The 17,448-nt window shown below is 35.6% G+C and overlaps 1 protein-coding gene across 1 annotated transcript in view; it reads left to right on the top strand.

Annotated features, from left to right (window-relative positions):
* USH2A (usherin) overlaps positions 1-17,448 on the top strand; it is a 387,112-nt gene that overhangs the window by 172,867 nt on the left and 196,797 nt on the right. Inside the window, exons 33-34 of the mRNA XM_008496570.2 lie at positions 16,436-16,595; positions 17,062-17,233. Of these exons, the coding sequence (XP_008494792.2) occupies positions 16,436-16,595; positions 17,062-17,233 (332 nt within the window). The remainder of the gene's footprint in view (positions 1-16,435; positions 16,596-17,061; positions 17,234-17,448) is intronic.

The following is a 17,448-nucleotide window of genomic DNA, read 5'->3' as shown; positions in this document are numbered from 1 at the left end:
TGCCTTCAACTGATAAGGAAAAACCAAGAGGCAATACTCAGTCCAGGATCCCAAGTGGAATTTAGGCTGTGTGAATCCATGCCCCCATATTCATGTTTCTCTATGTTAGAGTGTAGAACCTCCTGTAGCCAAGACAAATAGCTGCAGCTCAGAAAAGCAATTGTAATAGGGTTCTGCTCTCCAAACCTCTGTTTCTTACTGCTGTGCAGAGATGACTATCAACTGTGAGGAGACTGAGAAGCTTGAAAAGTTATGTTCAAAACAATCTTTAACAAATGCACACTGATCTTACAAAGGCTTTTGATTTTAGAAAAAATTAAGTTGATTTTCCTGTGGAAAATATGCTACTCTTACGCATACAAAAACTCACAGGAAAAATTAAAATTCTACTTTGAAATGTGGAGATTTCTTAATGTAATTTTTTTTTTTTGTATTTTTAAATTTGGCTAGATATTTATTCTTGTATTCTCTTTTCTTTAACTTACTCTCAAAAATTTCCCACTTGTATTAGATGACAGAGAAAAACAGGGTGGGTTTTATATTGAAAAGTATTCGACTTCAGTGTCCTGAGCTGGTGCTGCCAATACCACTAGCAGAAAGGTGATCTGATAAATGCAGAAAGGTGTAGTATAAGCAGAGGCAGTAATGATCAGATGTGACTCAAGTGCCAAGTTTTATTTTGGTGGAAACCTGATGTGAAGAATCCTTAGAAAAAAGATCAGAGCAAGATATTCCTCTATTCTCAAATGCTGAGCATTTAATGGAGTAAAAAATGGGAAATTATTTTGTAGATATCTTTAGAAAACAAAACAAAAAAATCTAAATCTGTCTTTGCTCTAAGCCTGGCATAGAGAACGTACATCTGCGTTTTCTGCAGCACTAGATACTTGACAGTGTTAACAAATTGTGTTCATATAATTTCCCTAGCAGAATCTAATGGTTCTCATCATGAATTTTTAAAAGGAAGGTATTTTTATTAAGTCTCAGCTGCATAAAACTTATTTTTCTCTGCCAACCTGAAAGAAGTGTTTCCAGCTTTTCAGTAAAGAGATCCTGGCAACTATGTTACAAGGACATATCTTCAATTGAATTAAATGAATTCAGTCATCCTAAATTACACTCCCAAGAGTTTAAAAAATTGTGTCACTCTGCTTTGTGCTAGGTTTTTGGACAAAATATTAAGGAGAGTCTTGGGAAAGATGAGAAAAAGCTGCCTTCATAATTTTGTCTAAGATCACAAACTCGGCTGTGGTTTAATTCAGATTATTTGGCCTGAGTCTGGAAAGGCTGATCCTACAAAGCCAGGATAGAACTTGAGCCTTGTTTTTCTGTGAGGAAGAGGCAGATGTTTGACATCTGTGCAAACAGGGCTTAGCATATCTGAGCATAAAGAGAACCCCAAACTAGTACCTGTATTTTTTTCATGAGCTGTAAGCTAGTAGTAATTACAGTACGCACATTTCACATTCTAGTGAAAATTTGTCAAAGCTTTTTGTCCTTCTTATCCCTATGGCTACTCCTGCTTACTTTAAATGATAGATCATTATAATAAAAGCAAAATCCATCATAATATCAATATTGTACTCATTGCCAAGTGAAGCAATTTAAACAGGAAAATCCACAGAACTGTACGGAGACGATAATTGCAATAAGATATATCACTGCAAGAAGCTGAATCACTGAGAAGAAAATACCATGCTTGTTTTAAGATGTAGTTCTAATGGTTACTTTTTTTTAGTTTTTAGCTATAGGCATGTTCCAGCCCTAAGGATTTGTGTTCCTTTGTTTTAGGTCCTGCTTAAAGCCTTTGAGGTCACAGTGGAAATTTCTGTAGTCCTCTGGTAGCGGTCTATTTCCTAACATCCAGATTGCAGTGAAATGCATATAAAAACCAAACAACTCTATTCTTTCAATAGGGTGTTTTAGGAAGAGCAGCTTGCTATCCAATACAATGATAGTGCTAGGTACATATTATAAATCTAAATTTCACAACTCCTGACTTTTCAGCGAAGCAGAAACTTACATAACACCAGAATAGTTAGTCTTCTACTCTTCACAGTTAGAATTGTTTATCTGAGATGTCTTGCATGTGACCCAGTGAGCTAAGCCCTAGTGTCTCTGGCTTATTTTAGGGTTTTGCAATACCATGCTACAGTTCCAGGCCCATCTATTAGATCTGGTTTAGTGGCATATCCAGCTGGTAAGGTTTACGGGAAATTACATGTTCTCCAGTAAGGCATATAACAAGTGTTTCATGCTTTATCCTGGCATGAGTATTAATTTAAGTAAAGATATTGATGCACCTAGCACTAGAGGGCAGAGTACACTAGTCTTACAGGAGAAGCTGTCTTTCTCTAAAAGTTATAGGCATCTAAAAGGCACATTTGATACACCTCAACTGGCAACGCTGACATTGCCAGTGACTGGTACTATCGTAATTAATTCCACAGATCCAGAATGCAGATTCAGCAGGCACAAAACCAAAGGGCAAATGGGCTGTCTGAGTCTGGCATTCCTGTATTTCAGGTTCAGACAGAAAGATCTGGTGCACCCGTTGGGCTTAGTAATACAAATCTGGGGAATTTAGAAGGGAGGGGTTGGGGTAAGGGTAAAAGCATTATGTTTATTTGTAGCAGCTCTGTATGTATCATTTCCTATTGCAGTGCATTAGTGCAGTGTTAAATAAAATCTGCTTATTTAAAATCCTTTTAAATAGTGTTTAAATATTTCCTGCTGATACAATCTGCTAAAGTAGTTATCCTTGCTACAGATTTCAGTTAACCTTGTCGCAGATATTAAGCCTGAAGCTATACAGACTTTTAGGGAACTTGATTATAGAGCAAAACCTAATGGTGTCATTATAAAACCACAGCTGGACAAGCTTCTGGAGTCCTTGTCCTTTGATCAGATTTGGGTAACACAGCGAGCCAGGAGAGAACTCATGCTAACCCTGTTGGAATTGCTGAGCTCTCAAGTTGCCTGAGTACTGCATTCCAAAAGTTAAAATGCAACACAAATTATAAAATGAGTGTGGTTGATACCTCTCAGTCTTGTGTATGTACCAGTGCAAACTGGAGCAAATGGCTTCTCCAGAGGCAATAGCTGTAGACCAGAAAGAGTCCATTTTTTCTACTTTTCATTCTGGCAGCATAGGAAGTATTTTGGCTCTGGGGATCTGTTCTTTAAACAAAGATGAAAACCGTTATTCTCAAGTCTTGTCTAAATTTCATGACAGGAATTAAAACTACTAAAAAAGTGTAAATCCCAGATTATTTTGTCCTGTGATCTCGCTTCAAAATCAGTTGTCAGAATTAGACATATGTAGGCTTCTAGTTCTTTGTTTTCACCTAGATATCTAGATATCTAGATTGATCATCATGGAGGTGTTGTTCATATTTGCAGGTCTTCCTGTAGGTACTGCCACTGCAGTAATAAGCAGCAAATTTTTATTTTGCCACATTTTGTGACCACTTTGCTGTAATGTTGCCTATGTGAACCTCTCTTGGGCAAACTGGTTCAAACTTGTGCATCTTCTCTACCTTCCTCTGTGATTTCTGAAGGGTGTAATCTGTTTCTCTGCATTTTGTCTTTCATCAGTGAGAACTTCACACAGGGCCCTATCACTTGATATAGTTTCTCTTTGTGGGCAGTTGTTACATGGTGATCACTGTTTGCTCTTAAACACTGAGAGGTTTACAAGAAGCAGAATATTCTTTCTTGGCCAAGTTGTGCTCATAGTCTAAAATCTTTAATTTTGCTGATAAAACAGGTGCATGAGTTTACAGTTCAAGTCAAGATTTCCTTCAATCAGACTTTTTTTGAATGCCTTAGAAAACATCAGACACTGTGACAAATTTTGTGTTCAACTTACAGATCATGTGTTTATAGATAAAGAAAAGCATCTCCACTTTCATGAGAGAATTTTGCCTGGATCATTTTCAAATGCTTGGGAAATTTTTTATGCTTAGTGTCAGGTAATACTGAACTCATGTAAAGAAAGATATGACACATCTTTCACAGATGGACTAAGGCCAACCCTATTTCTTCTTTTTTGTATCTCTTTATATTCATTCTTATGGATCTACCTCACTTGGCTCTAACTTAATAAGCCTGGGAAGAGTCGGGCAGCCTTCTTGATATTGCAAGCTGCATAACAAAGCTTTTCTACAAGATTTTCCTTATGCTCTGTAAAACATGCTCATATTTCTCCTTACTGTTGTAGGGCCATTTGGTCTTCTGAACTGCCAAGCACTTATGTATATTTAATTTAAGATACATATTTACCTCCATGATGCTATTACAAATTGTGTTGGTTTATCAGCTGTAATAATTTTGACTGAGCAGGACAACGTGTTCTTCTTTGCCTGCACTTCACACAGACCCTTCTCTCTATACCAGATATGTCTCAATCCTCCAGGACTAGTGGAGTATTAAGAAGTGGTGGCAATATACAGGTAACCCCACAGGTATATATACAATATATAGGCAATATACAGGTAATGCAGGTAACCCCACAGTAATACTTCTACAGGGTTCCCTCCCCTTTTCCTTGGTTTTACTAAATGCATGACCACGAGAGAGTTGAGTCCATTAAGCATTACTTAAATATTTTAAGCATTTTATTTATTGGAAAAAAAAAAAAGCTATAGTGAGAAAACTATATGAAAAGGGGAATCTTTGATGTTTGCATATGTCTCGGACTTGTTATTTCAATACATCCAAACAACTTTCTATTTTTAAAATGCTTCACCAATTAATGTCTTTTTCTGTTTTTCAAAGTCCAGAGATTCCTCACAATTTTTTGTCTTTCACAAGTCTTGTCTTGTGTGTGAACTGAGTTCCATGTTACAAGGCCATAAAATATAGTATATAAGTTTGATTTTTGAAATATTTGATGTCTTTATGATTTGAGGAGGAGTCCTGGATTTTCAGAATCTGTTTCTCTATCCTTCTAACTTACATGAAAATATATGCAAGGTGTAAATAAATTTTTAAAAAAGCATGAAAGGCATTCTAGGATACTTCCTTTCCTGTTGAATCACTGCTAGAAATACAACCCAGGCTTCTAACTGATTGCCCAAACTGTTTACATAAAACTTAATAGCTTTTTACTCAGTACTGAACACTCCTTCATGCTTTCCACTAGGCTACCATGAAATATTGTATTTTTATGACAAACCATTTCTGATTGAAGCATCTTAGATAAATTTTATAATTTTGGAATATGAAAGCTGCAGTGGTTATTATCTTTTTTCTTTTTTTTTTCATTATTTTTATTCTATAAGTAGAGTGACACATTAACGTGATGTGTTACAAGGAAATTGCCTAGTGCATGGGAAAAAATATTTCAGTGAACATAAAACTAAACATGTAAGAACAAAATCAGACTACCGTGCTTTAAGTAAGACTTGGACTCATGGTCTTAAGATGAATGGATATGGGGAAGATGAACACTGTTTCTGTGGTGGCTGCTTTGGTTATACCATCTTCTTTTATAGCAGAGGCACAATTAAGTCATTTACAGTATGTATATCTTGATTTCTTTTTCCGTATGCCTGGGTATCTTTATGGCTACATGTAAATAAGCATCTGAATTTCTATTGTAAGAATGATGGTGTTTAATTGTTTCGTTAAGGAATGGTGCTGCATGAAGTCTGTACATGTAAGAGAATAAGGAAGCAAGGGGGAAAGAGTGAGTGTTTACACTGGTGATAATATACCGCCTGTGTTCTGTGTCTGGAAATATATCATTAGCAATTTCTAATTCTATTTTGTTATTTAGTCCATTCAAGCAATAAATGTCTATATTCTTTCTGTGAGCATATGTGTTTTCCATCAACAGAGGTGCATAAATGTATGAACTTCTTTGCAGTTATCTTGGTGGACACATTTTTATTTTAAGATTTTACTAGTTGGCATAAATTAGAGTTGGACTCAGTGCTGAATAGATAGCCAGAGCTGCTAAAACAGCTCTGTTAACAGCTGAAATCTTTCTTGTTAGGACAATGAGTGAAGAGCTTTGTATCCTCTTTGCTAGTCACGGGAAAAGTTTATTCAGAAGTGGCTAGAGAACCTGTCTTATTAAAAGATTCTGGGTCCTCATTGATTACCTTTCCAGGATCATTAACTAGACTGGGTGAATTCATACAAAGGATGCATAAATAGTAAAAATGTCCTCAATCTGTTCTAGAGAAATGTAGACAATGAAGGAAATTATCGATAGTGGAAAGAAACCCCAAGTTGGTAGCTTTTTAATAGCTTTCTTTTCAAAGTTGAATTTCATATTGACTTCAACTTTGGAGCTATTTACAATCACTCAGTTTTTATAGTGTTAGTGATTTGTGTTCATATCAAGGAACAATAATTTAATCCAATTGGCAAGAATGTCCACATGTTCTCATGAGCTGGTGTGCTAGCTTTTTCATCAGCTCCAGGATAAGAATGCTCCGCTACATATCAAAATAATTTTGGAACCTTTTGCTATTCTTAAAAGTTAGGGTAAAAGCTCCTTTCAAGTAACGCGTTTTGAATTTTTGAGATACGACTCTTCAGATTTAATGGCATTATTACAATGTCACATAACAATTTTTAAGCTGCAAATTTGTACAGGGAATTAAAATATGTTCATGACTGAGGTATTATTCTTAAGTTTATAAGCAGAGATAAAGTGCATAGAAAGCTTGCCAACTAAAAGTAAAGTGAGATATATTGAAGAAACCAGGAGATTACATAAATCAATCACAAATCACAGAATGTTAGGGGTTGGAAGGGATCTCTGGAGATCATCTAGTCCAGCCCTGCATTGGGGTTACCAGAATGTACAACTATTACCAGAAAAAAATGTTACCAGAAAAAAAGAGGTACAAGTCTTATCTTAACTATGAAGAGAAGATGCATGACAGAGATTAAGTCAGAATAAACGAATCGTATTTAGAACTAGAACATGATATAAAATATTTGCACATAGGACAGAGGAAAATCCAGGGAACTAAACAGACTAAGTGCAAAACAGTTGAGAGAAATGACAAGTTGACTTCTGCTGAAGAGCCTGCCCCTAGTGATGCATTCTTGGTACGTACATTAATCACCACTGTAGTCCTCCAACCAGAGAACCAAAAACCATTGAGGTAACTAGGCTAAAATTATTCCTTGTTCCTCCACCTTATCAGCAGGAGGTAGAACTGCCATGGGGGAAAGCCACAGGCTCTGCAAAATCTTTGTATGCTATCATATAAATTGTGATCACATCAGGTACTGATTTACAGGCTTCAGCAGAGAGGCTGTAGGCACAGTTGGGCATAGAGATCAGTCTATTCCTCCAGGAAATCCAACCAGAGGAGCAGTACATTGCATCATTATGAAGCCTAATGGAGTTTGGTTGCTAGTTCTGCATTCTCTTTTTAAGTTAGGTAGAAGATTTCAGTTTACTCTGGCATCTTCTGAATGTGCTGCCATTTAACATCAGTCTTGTTCCCCGAGTATCACAGGAAATTAAGAAAGGTGACACACCAATCCTGTAACATAAAGCAGATGCATTCCCTACAATGACTCCTAACATAAAATGTCTGTTGCTACTCTGGAAGGGAAAAAAAAAAAAAAAGTGATTATAAAATCTAAACCGTCTAACTGGAAAAAACCATAATTGTGGAGCAGTGGGGCTGAAAAATATACTGTGTTCTACATCTATAAGATTGGAGGTGGGAGAGGGTTGGGGTGAAATAAGAAAGCCTCTTAAGGGTTTGCCTCTTGTGAATTATGCATCTCACTCTCACTAGTAGGCGTAAATGCATAATTCTAATCTGTTCTTATTACTTATTTATAACATGCAGTAGAATGTAAATTCTATCTCTCCTTTGTACAAGCTTAACATGCCAGTGAAGGTATGCAGATATTTCAAGACAGCCTGCACAGTCAACTTTCTTGGCGTAGCCCACTGTTGCCAATTAAAGAGCATAAACTTCAAAACTAAAATAAACAACCCTCCCCCACAGCCCCCATTTACAGAGGAATATAGATGGGATGTAAGAAATAAGGGAGAGGATCAACAGATAATAAGAAAAGCCTTCATCTTGAAATAAACTACCGTGCATTATTATTATTTATGATAGTTACTGTTATTAATAAAGTACATGTGGAATAGAGAAAAAGCCTGCAATAACCACTGAATTTATGAGACCAGGGACAGATGTATGCTCTTTCTTTTATATCGCTGGCACTGATCGATTTGTATTTTTCCCTGATGATGGTTTATGCCATTATAACTGTTTGGTGGCTCCTTACTCTTGAGTTATGGTTGCAAAGCACTTCACAAACGAGAACAAGCCTCTGAACATTATATCCTAATCTGCACATCCTATAGATACGCCATAATACAGAGCGTCTGACTTCACCACCTGTGATCTGTGTACCCACAAACATGATTTATGCTGGTAATCCCAGTTTAATGCATCACATCAGATTATGGCAGTTATGTTATCTGATGACATTACTGACACTACATGACATAACTGGGTAGTACAACATGTCAAATTGAAAAACTTTGGACCCTTCAAGGTTTTTTTGTTTGTTTTGTGAAGCTTTCCTTTTGTGTGTGTGTTTTTTGAAAATAAATATAATGCAGATAAACTTCTTATATTTAAAAAAAAAAAAAAGAGGGAGAAGTGGGGGTGAGAGGAGGTGGGGAAGAAATCCCAACAGTTTTCCCCAAGAGAGTGTCAACCATATTAATGACTCAACAGCTGGGGCTGATCATTCAGGTGAGGGCAGAAGGTAGCAGATAGAAGCACAGTATATTTTATCATGCTGCTAATTCCATGGCCAGCTGAAAACTAGCTCAGCTTTTGTAGTCTTCAAACAGATATAAGTTGCTATAAATTGTCTTGTTTAGGAAGGGTGCTCAGAAGCTGAGTCCTCCCACTATCCTTGTTCCAGCACTACAGTAATGTTTTAGCAAAACTCTTTATTCTCTCACCATAATTCAGATATACAGAGCTGTTCTGGTTCTGGGAAGGTGATAGTATCTCTTTTACAGAAACTCTTAAATCACATAATGCCTTGTCTGGATGGTGAGAATTGTTCTCTTACCATCTTGCATGCCTGGTACTATTAAAAAAATGGTGGAACAAGTAACCCATTATGGCTAGTATATGCATATGTAGTTAAATAAAGTTCATAACCTATAAACCATTGCTCTGTAACTTCCAGTTGATATCAGTTCAAACAGCTGTTGGCATATTTTTCTTATTTAGATTCTTATTTGTAGTCTGAGTGTACTGTTTCAAGTTTCTGCTTGCTTGATGATTTTTGTTGTGTTATTGAATATTCTGTTGATTAAAACAGTTGCTCTGGTGTTAAAACGTTATTTTGTGATTTAGGCAGCATATTCAGTTTAATGAGTAAAAGCCTACTGGTAAATGGTTTACTTTTTGTCAAAGAAAAATATTTCTTTTGGAAATCAATTTCCTTGTTCCCATCTCTTTTTTTCTCTCGGTAGGCAGGAAAACTTAAAAAATTAAATAAAATACAGTGGTGCAGAGTTCTAAGTAGTCTCACATACAGAGAGAGAAGTATAAGACCTCTTGCAGGAGAATTCTACAGATTTCCAAATTCAGTGGTGCTTATAAAATAGCTTTAAAAAACACGTTATTTAGTGTCTGTTTCAAAAAACTTGATTCATAAAGAATTGCCTGAATCTTCTTGTCAGCAGTAGATGTTCCATGATTTTGGGTGGGATGAGTTTCTCTGAAAATGACACTTTCTAAATTTATTGGATGTCCTTTTCCTCCCTGTATTACTGAAAGAGACTTTACAGAAACATGGGGTCCTAATTACTTTTATTTGTAGCATTTATTATTTTATGTAACTATATGGTGTGTCATCATCGTTTCCTTTTCTCAGGTTGTTTTTTCAGCTTCTCTTCTTACAAGTATTTGTAAGCCTGTGCTTTCTCACTGCCATTTTCCAGTCAGAATTTATTTCTGCATTCTGTAATACATGCTATGCCATATAAGACTGGATTATTGATTTATATAAAATGGATAGTAATAGTTGCTGTATTACTTACCATATATTCTTATGTAACTTAACATATTACTGGCTTCTCTTACTACAGCTACACATTCATATGTACTCTTCACTTGGTTGTAAAAGCAGCAGTCAGGCACTTCTATTGACCTGATGCAATGAACTCTGCACCAAATGTAAGGGGAATCTGAATTTTGTTTTTCCCACTGCAGCAAGCTCAGAATTACTTGGGAATACAGAATGCACTTCTGCTAGTGAGCCAAGGAGTTCTTGGTCATAGTAATGTGAATCCAGAGTAGTTCCAGTTTTATAGCAGCAGGTATCTGAGATGCAAATTTGCAACATAGTTGCCCAATGCAAATCTATTTTCCAGATGTGAGCATAAAGTTGAAGTAATAGAGGCAAAGTGTTAAAAGCTTTTTTTTTTTTTTCCTTTGCTTTTTTTGGCTTCATGTATACTAAACCTCTTTTCTCTTTAAGCTGATAGAAATACAGTGGCTGGACTGGAAGCCTTCATGAGTGAAAATTTGCATTTAAATATTAAAACAGGGCTGTGTCAGATGCACAAATAAATGGCAGAGAGAAATAAATTAAGATAGTGATATTGGTATGACCACAATTACTTCTCTTCTTGTTCCTGGTAAAAATTAATTGAAAACATTGCAAACTGAAATTATTTAAGATCCTTTTGTTTCATATTTGTGCCAAAGGCTTTTTCATCTTGAAATACATTTTTTACTTTTTTTTACACAGTCCAATATGACTGTTATGTGTTTGGTTCTCTCATATGATACGTAGGATTATGCTATGCTCTTTGATTCTTCAGAGGGGGCCTTGAAGTTGTACCTTTCCTGAACTCTTCTTAATCTGATAAACCTCAAATGGAATGATAATTATTCCTTTATTAATAATTTGGAAACCCTGCAATACTTACTACCAAGCAAATAGCTTTTAAAAAACATCAGCATTTGTTGGCCTGCTAGAAGAAAAGTTGCTAGTCCATTGTGCCATTGTGTCAAAGTTTTTGCTGGTTAGGAAGCAGAACAACAGCTTGTGGTGTTCCTGAAAGTAATTATTTGTGACCCTGAGTTTATTTCTCTCCCTCTCTTTATTTCTTGCCTTTTTTTCATAAAACTGTTCTAATTCTCACTCCAGATTGTTCTTTATTATTAATTAGCATCCAGTGGAAGTTGCTGCTATCTTGGAAGGTAGCTGTTTTCTTCAGTTAATGGCCTGGTTCCACATTGGAAAGGCCATTCACTGCTATGTTATACCATTAGGTAAATGTGCACACTGGTTTCTTGGTCTTGGTTGAGTTCCCTGAAGTAGGCAATTGATGCCATTTGTGCTGCTTTGGTTTTTTTGAAATATTTACAAGGGAGTGGTGACTATGGCATCAGGGTTATGGGAAAACTGAAAAAAAAAAAATGCATTGTTAGTACAGCACCTTCACAGAGGAGCTTGGATATCAGTATATGGTTCTTCAAGAGTCAATATAATTAAGTGATTGTTGCTTTATAAATACAGAAAGGAGGATATACAGTACTAAAAGTTATATATGAGTTGTTGCTTGCTTTCAGAAAACAGTGGAAGGGAAAGGACTGCTAATGATGTCTGATGGTGCAAGCTTGGTAATACAATTTTGACACCTCCGTTATGAATTTGTGGGGTTTTTTTTGGCAGTGTATAAAAATCAGCTGGGGACAATCCTGTATTTGGTGGTGCAGATTTATGGTCCCAGAGAGTTTACTGTCTAATTAAATATTAAGTTACTCTGAGTTTATTTAACAAACTACGAGAAAGAAGATGAGAGAACAAAATAAGGATGTGAGCTAAAGTAGTTGTACAGGGTACCTACATAAACAACATGTTGATTGGAATTCTTTGGAAGTTTTTCATCTTCATACTCTCTCAGCAGGTTTTCTTTGTTGTGCTGCTAACAATCCCTTGCTACAGTGCTGCCATATTATTTTCCTTTGAATATAGCAATGGGTTAGCTATTGTCTCAATTATTTTCCTGAGAGAAACTATGTGGGGTTCCTTACGCAAGTCACGCTTCAACTGAGCGCTCACCAGGACAGGACGTTGGCATTTCTGGCCCTTTACAAGAGCTGACTGTAGCGAAGGAGGGTGGAAAAGTAGTAGAATAGAGGAGGAAAGAAGGGTGTGTGCCTTTCTTGCTGTAAACCTGAATACAGGATGCTGCATTTTACAGATAAATTAAAACATTGTAGACATAACTACTGTGTTATTTTTGAACTCTGTGTAGTAAGACATCTTGATGGATCTTTTGAGTCAGGTTCTTAAATCTCTGATTTCAGGGTTGAGGTTGTTGTTTTGGTTTGGTTTTTGGTTTTTGGTTTTGTTTTTTGTTTTTTGTTTTTTTTTAATTTACTCTACTGTGTTTTTCTTCTCTACCTTAGTACTGAAAAAAATCTCTCAAATTTGGTGCTGAAAGTAGCCCTTTAATGGGGCATATTATCTTTCAGTTACTACCCATTACATCTGATCAGAGCAAAGTGAGTGTGTTCTTACTGACCATGCAAATAGTGTCATTCTTGTACTTTCTGTCTCATGTATTGATTGTGCCATCAGGACTTATGCTGCTGGTTATTAGAAACTGGATAATTACTAACCACTGTAGTTAGATTTACCATGATATTAAAGATACCTTGATTAATGTGGGAAGTTCCATATATAAATGTAGTGGTATGCAAATGTGCATTTTAGGGATAGCCACCATAGTTGGTAATTATCTTGCTGGTATATGAGTTGCAAAAGAACTTTGTATTGCCTTTGAGGACAGAGATTAAAAGCCAGGTTGATCCCTTCTGCTCCTGCCCTTCCCTCCTTGTCATTCTCCTTTACCACCACCACCCTCACTGTTTTTAATTTGGTGAAAGCAATTAATGTTTCTAAAACAGATATGTGGGGGTTAATTTCAGTTTTCTTCTTTTGTGCTGTTTTTGATGTGAAATATGCAGATGGTTTTCAGAAATGCAGAAATGCACAGGATGGTTTGAGGGAATCCTGCACCCCCCAAAATTTTCTTTTCTTTTCTCTTTGGTGCTCTTTGCCTTTCTGAATCCAGAAGTGAGTACAAGAACAAATCCTGAAATGAAGTTTTTCTCAGTAAACCTCTATAATTTTAAAGTTTATTCCTGTTTGGTAGGAACTAAGTGATTTAAGAAACTAGCTTTGGAAAATTGCAATAAGAAGTATTTGTTATGATTTTAAAGTAACACAGGGGACTGGAATTGTGGAACACAAAAGAATTTGACCTGATCAAGCAAATGTATAGGAAGAGAATTTCAGGTTTTGTAGTGAGGTAAAAGGAAAATAATTCTCTTCTTATTGGGTTCATTTTGTAAATTGAGATCAATGACAATCCTCCAGCAACAGCATGAAATCAATTGTAAAATAACATATAATTAATACCCTATATTGTAAATTATAGTTTGTTTGACATTAATCACTGAGTTTTCCATGCATGGGGATGCATTTTCTTGTAATGCATTTCTGGATAATACTTGTGGATCAGTTTCTAATGTGTTTGAGAGTGATCTGTTTTTCATGTCTGCAATTGCCTACACTTGATCTTATGCAAATCATGCAATCAAGCAAATGGAAAACAAAGCATTGTTGCTAGAGGACCTTGACAAACAGTGGCTTTGTAGTTTTAAGGACCTCCTCCCTCCTTGTTCAGACTCATATTTGTATCTGTAGTTGTTTGAAACCACTGAAGTCAATGGAGAGAATTTCATTGACTAAAAAGCTGATGTTTTCAGTGACATTCCTGCATCTCTAATTTCTGTATTTTCTTCTCCTGCTCTCACTAATTTAATTTTTCCTTTAGCCTTTATCCCACCCAAATCTTTCAGATTTCACTGAAAATTTCATTCAGCATTTTTTAGTTAACATACATGTGCATTATTAAGTCAAGATGAAGTAGGAAACCGTGCTTTGATCCTGGTAACATACTGTTTTTTCCCCTATTTTATAGTTCCCTTTTTTTTTTTTTTTTTTTTTTTTTGTGTGTGTGTGTGTGTGTGTTTTGTTTTTTTTGTTTGTTTGTTTTGGATTTTTTTTGCAGTTTTTTTTTTGTTTGTTTGGTTGGTTTTTTTCTGTTAAATCCCTCCTGTCTGTCCTTAACCTCTCATTGTGTTTATCAGTTAATCCTAAAGGATTTTCCAGCTCATATCTCCTTTGCAGTCTTTGCAGTTCTTCTTGTTCCTATTCTTTTAAACTTTGCCTGCTTCCCTTTCTTGTCATTTTGCTTTTTCCATTCCAGGCACTGAGACACACATAGTAACTTAGTCACTTGTTTTTTGTTTTTTGGGTGTTTTTTTTTTTTTATTTCAGGGAGGGAAATAAAACATTTTCCCATCTTCCATTGTCTTCATCCTTGACAAAGTTCCACCCTCCTCAAACTTATCTAGGTATTTCCAAAACTCTTATACATGAAGGTAGTCTCATCAGCTAGTGTGCATCAAACCAGGGTTTCAGTACAAACTAATTTTTTTTTAAAAGCAGTTCCTTGATTGGGAGTTTTCTTTACAGGAGAGATAAATCTCTCTCCCCAACCCTTTCCAATTCTCTGTGTACCAGGAAAACAGTGATCTACCATAACCAAATGGAAAAGAAGAAATCCACTTTTTCTCTTTTTCCTTTTGTGCTATATTCTTTCTGCTAAGCAAAGCTCTGCAAGATGGTTTCAACTCAGAAAGAAGAATATGTATTCACTGTTTACAAGGATATGAATTAAATAGGTGCAGTGGATTGCTTTCAGCTGTTAATTTTAGTATTGCTAAAAGTAAAATTCTTTTGCTCACTTCTTTGCCCAACCAGAACATAGAGTATCTGATACTTATCTCACAGACTTCCGTCTCCATCGCTACTTCTTGTGGCTTCCCTGATGGCAGCTGCAAAGAACAAGGGATCCAGGAAGGTGTAAACTACTCAGGGTGATGCAGTTGGTACATGATGTGGAGTTTACTTTGCTTACTGAGCCAGCCTGAGCACCTGCTCTGGAGTGTGCTTCCCCCTCTCACCCACATAAGCACTGCTTAACCCTGGTAGAATCAGCCCCATTATGTTGATTAAACATGTCACTATGTTACACACATTCACTTGATTATTTTTTTTTTAGTTATGCCTTTTTTTTTTTCTTTTTTTTTTTTTTTTAACTCACACTTTGCCATTGCTCCAAAGAACAATGCCACTGAGTCATACATTGTGTTTTCAATAAAAATCTTTTCTCCTTCTTCACACAGAGTAAATAAGAAGGAATTCCATTGCAGCAGTGGTTGGGAAGGGGAAAACTAATTAGAAAGAGCTAAGTCTACAAGATTTCTGCTGTAGATATTGAGTAGAGAATCATAGTTTGATATTGCTTGGCTTTGAAAACGTTACCATTTGTTATATCTTGCAAAAATGCAGAGTTTTTCTGGCATACTAAACATGTGTATCTGTAGCATATGCATTTTACTTGTATACCTTATACAGCTGCCAAAGCCTCAATTTTAAATTCCTTCTTAAAGGATTTGCTCATTAAAACCTGTGATTTGTATTTTAATAAAAAATTTGAAAAGATTAAAAAATTACGTCTGTGTGACTTTCCTACAGTAATTTTTCTGATGAACTTTCCTTTATTAGTACACGGAAGTCTATACAAAGCTAAAGATTTTTAGAACATTTATTCAACAAAGAGGCTACATTTTATTCAGCATTTTTTTCTATAATTGGAACTCAAGATAGTTTCATAATAAATAACCATTTAACAGTTGTTTTACAGTAGTATTAGACAGGTAGTATTTACTTAACTAATTTTAGAAATGTTTGACATTCATGCAGCTGAAGACAAACAAGAAAAGAGAGAGCAGACCAATGTGAGTGGTAGCAACAATGAGCTGTCTTTGTGTTCATGCTTATAGTGAAATCTGTATAGAATGAACCATTACATGTACTGGTGCTTGACATTCATGTATCATGCAGCACATTTAAAAAAAATAACTAATCTGATTTTGTTAATGTATTAGTTTTCCCATTAATTTGATTTGATTTAATCATCTTAAAGGTGTTCATTTGCCACTTCAGCAAATTGATGTAGTACGTAGCACCTAAGAGGCTAACATCTTTGTTTTATTTGGATTGTGTATGTTCTTGTGTAAATGTACTGTACAGTGTGGTCATCCCAACCAAAGCTCACTCTCTAGATCTATTAGTAAAAAATTGCAGTTATTTGCTATTAATCATCCAGCCCCTATTCATTCATCTGGGACAAATCTGAAATATTTAGGACACATGAATCTCTCTTCCTATTGATTTTCTGAATTCACTACCCTCTGAAACTTAGAGAAAAACAAATGAAAATTAATATTCAAAGTAAATTACTTTTCCTTTCTTGCCCTAGATTTAGCAGTTTTTACACCATACCTGTTTCTGCTCACTGCATGCACGCTTGCTGGTTGTACAAACAGTTCCCAGGTCACCTTGTTTACAGCACAGCTGCCACCATCTCACGTAGATGCCCCGGTCCTGACAGTTTTGGATTCTAGAACAATAAATGTACAGTAAGTAAAGATTTCTTCTTTCCTGACAACACAATAGTGCATCAGTTTATTCAAGAATTTCATTGAGTTCAATCAGGAGAAGGGTTTGTGACATAAAATTAAATTTATTATGATTAAATGCATAGAAGTGATTAGTTTAGTGGTTCTGTGAACCTTCTGATTATCACTTGCCAACTTAATTTCCATTTTGTCTTTACGCAATCAGTATAACCTACATATGGGCATAGCCTCTGCAAACTTCAGTGCAGGGAATGCTCTGGTGATATTCCCATTTTGTAGTCTCTGCTTTGTGTTTTACTGTAATAATTTATCTATTGAGTACAAATACTGCATCAGATGTATGCCTTAAATTTATTTTCATGGATGTTTTCCAATTCTTAAAGTAAATCCCATGAGGCTAAATAAAGCATTTTTCAGTACAATCTGATCTTTGCAGGTCTTAATCAGATTTTGTTTTTATTTGCAGATGGAAAGAACCAGTAGAAGTCAATGGAATCCTAGATCGCTATGTAATTTATATTGCCAACAATGAGCAGAATTTTACAAAGTGGAATGTAATCTATAACAGCACAGAACCTTTTCTGGATTTTACTATTCATCAGCTTTTCCCGGGTACTAAATACTTCATAAAACTAGCTGTAAGTTTTAAAGATGTGTAGTATAGGTGCAAAATAGTGAAAGTAGTTCTGATTTTGTTAATATCATAAATATTTAATGGTTCATGTACTCACTTTGTTTAGCCTCTTCTTTCTGAAACTAAAGTAAATGTGCCATCCTGTGCAACAGTAGGTTGCTTTGGTCTTTTTTCAAAACAGACCCTCAAAAAATATGTAATGTAAATACAGATTTTCTT

This window comes from Calypte anna, chromosome 3, assembly GCF_003957555.1.
Source record: "Calypte anna isolate BGI_N300 chromosome 3, bCalAnn1_v1.p, whole genome shotgun sequence".
NCBI classification, from domain to species: domain Eukaryota; kingdom Metazoa; phylum Chordata; class Aves; order Apodiformes; family Trochilidae; genus Calypte; species Calypte anna.
This window is presented reverse-complemented; position numbering and strand designations above follow the sequence as displayed.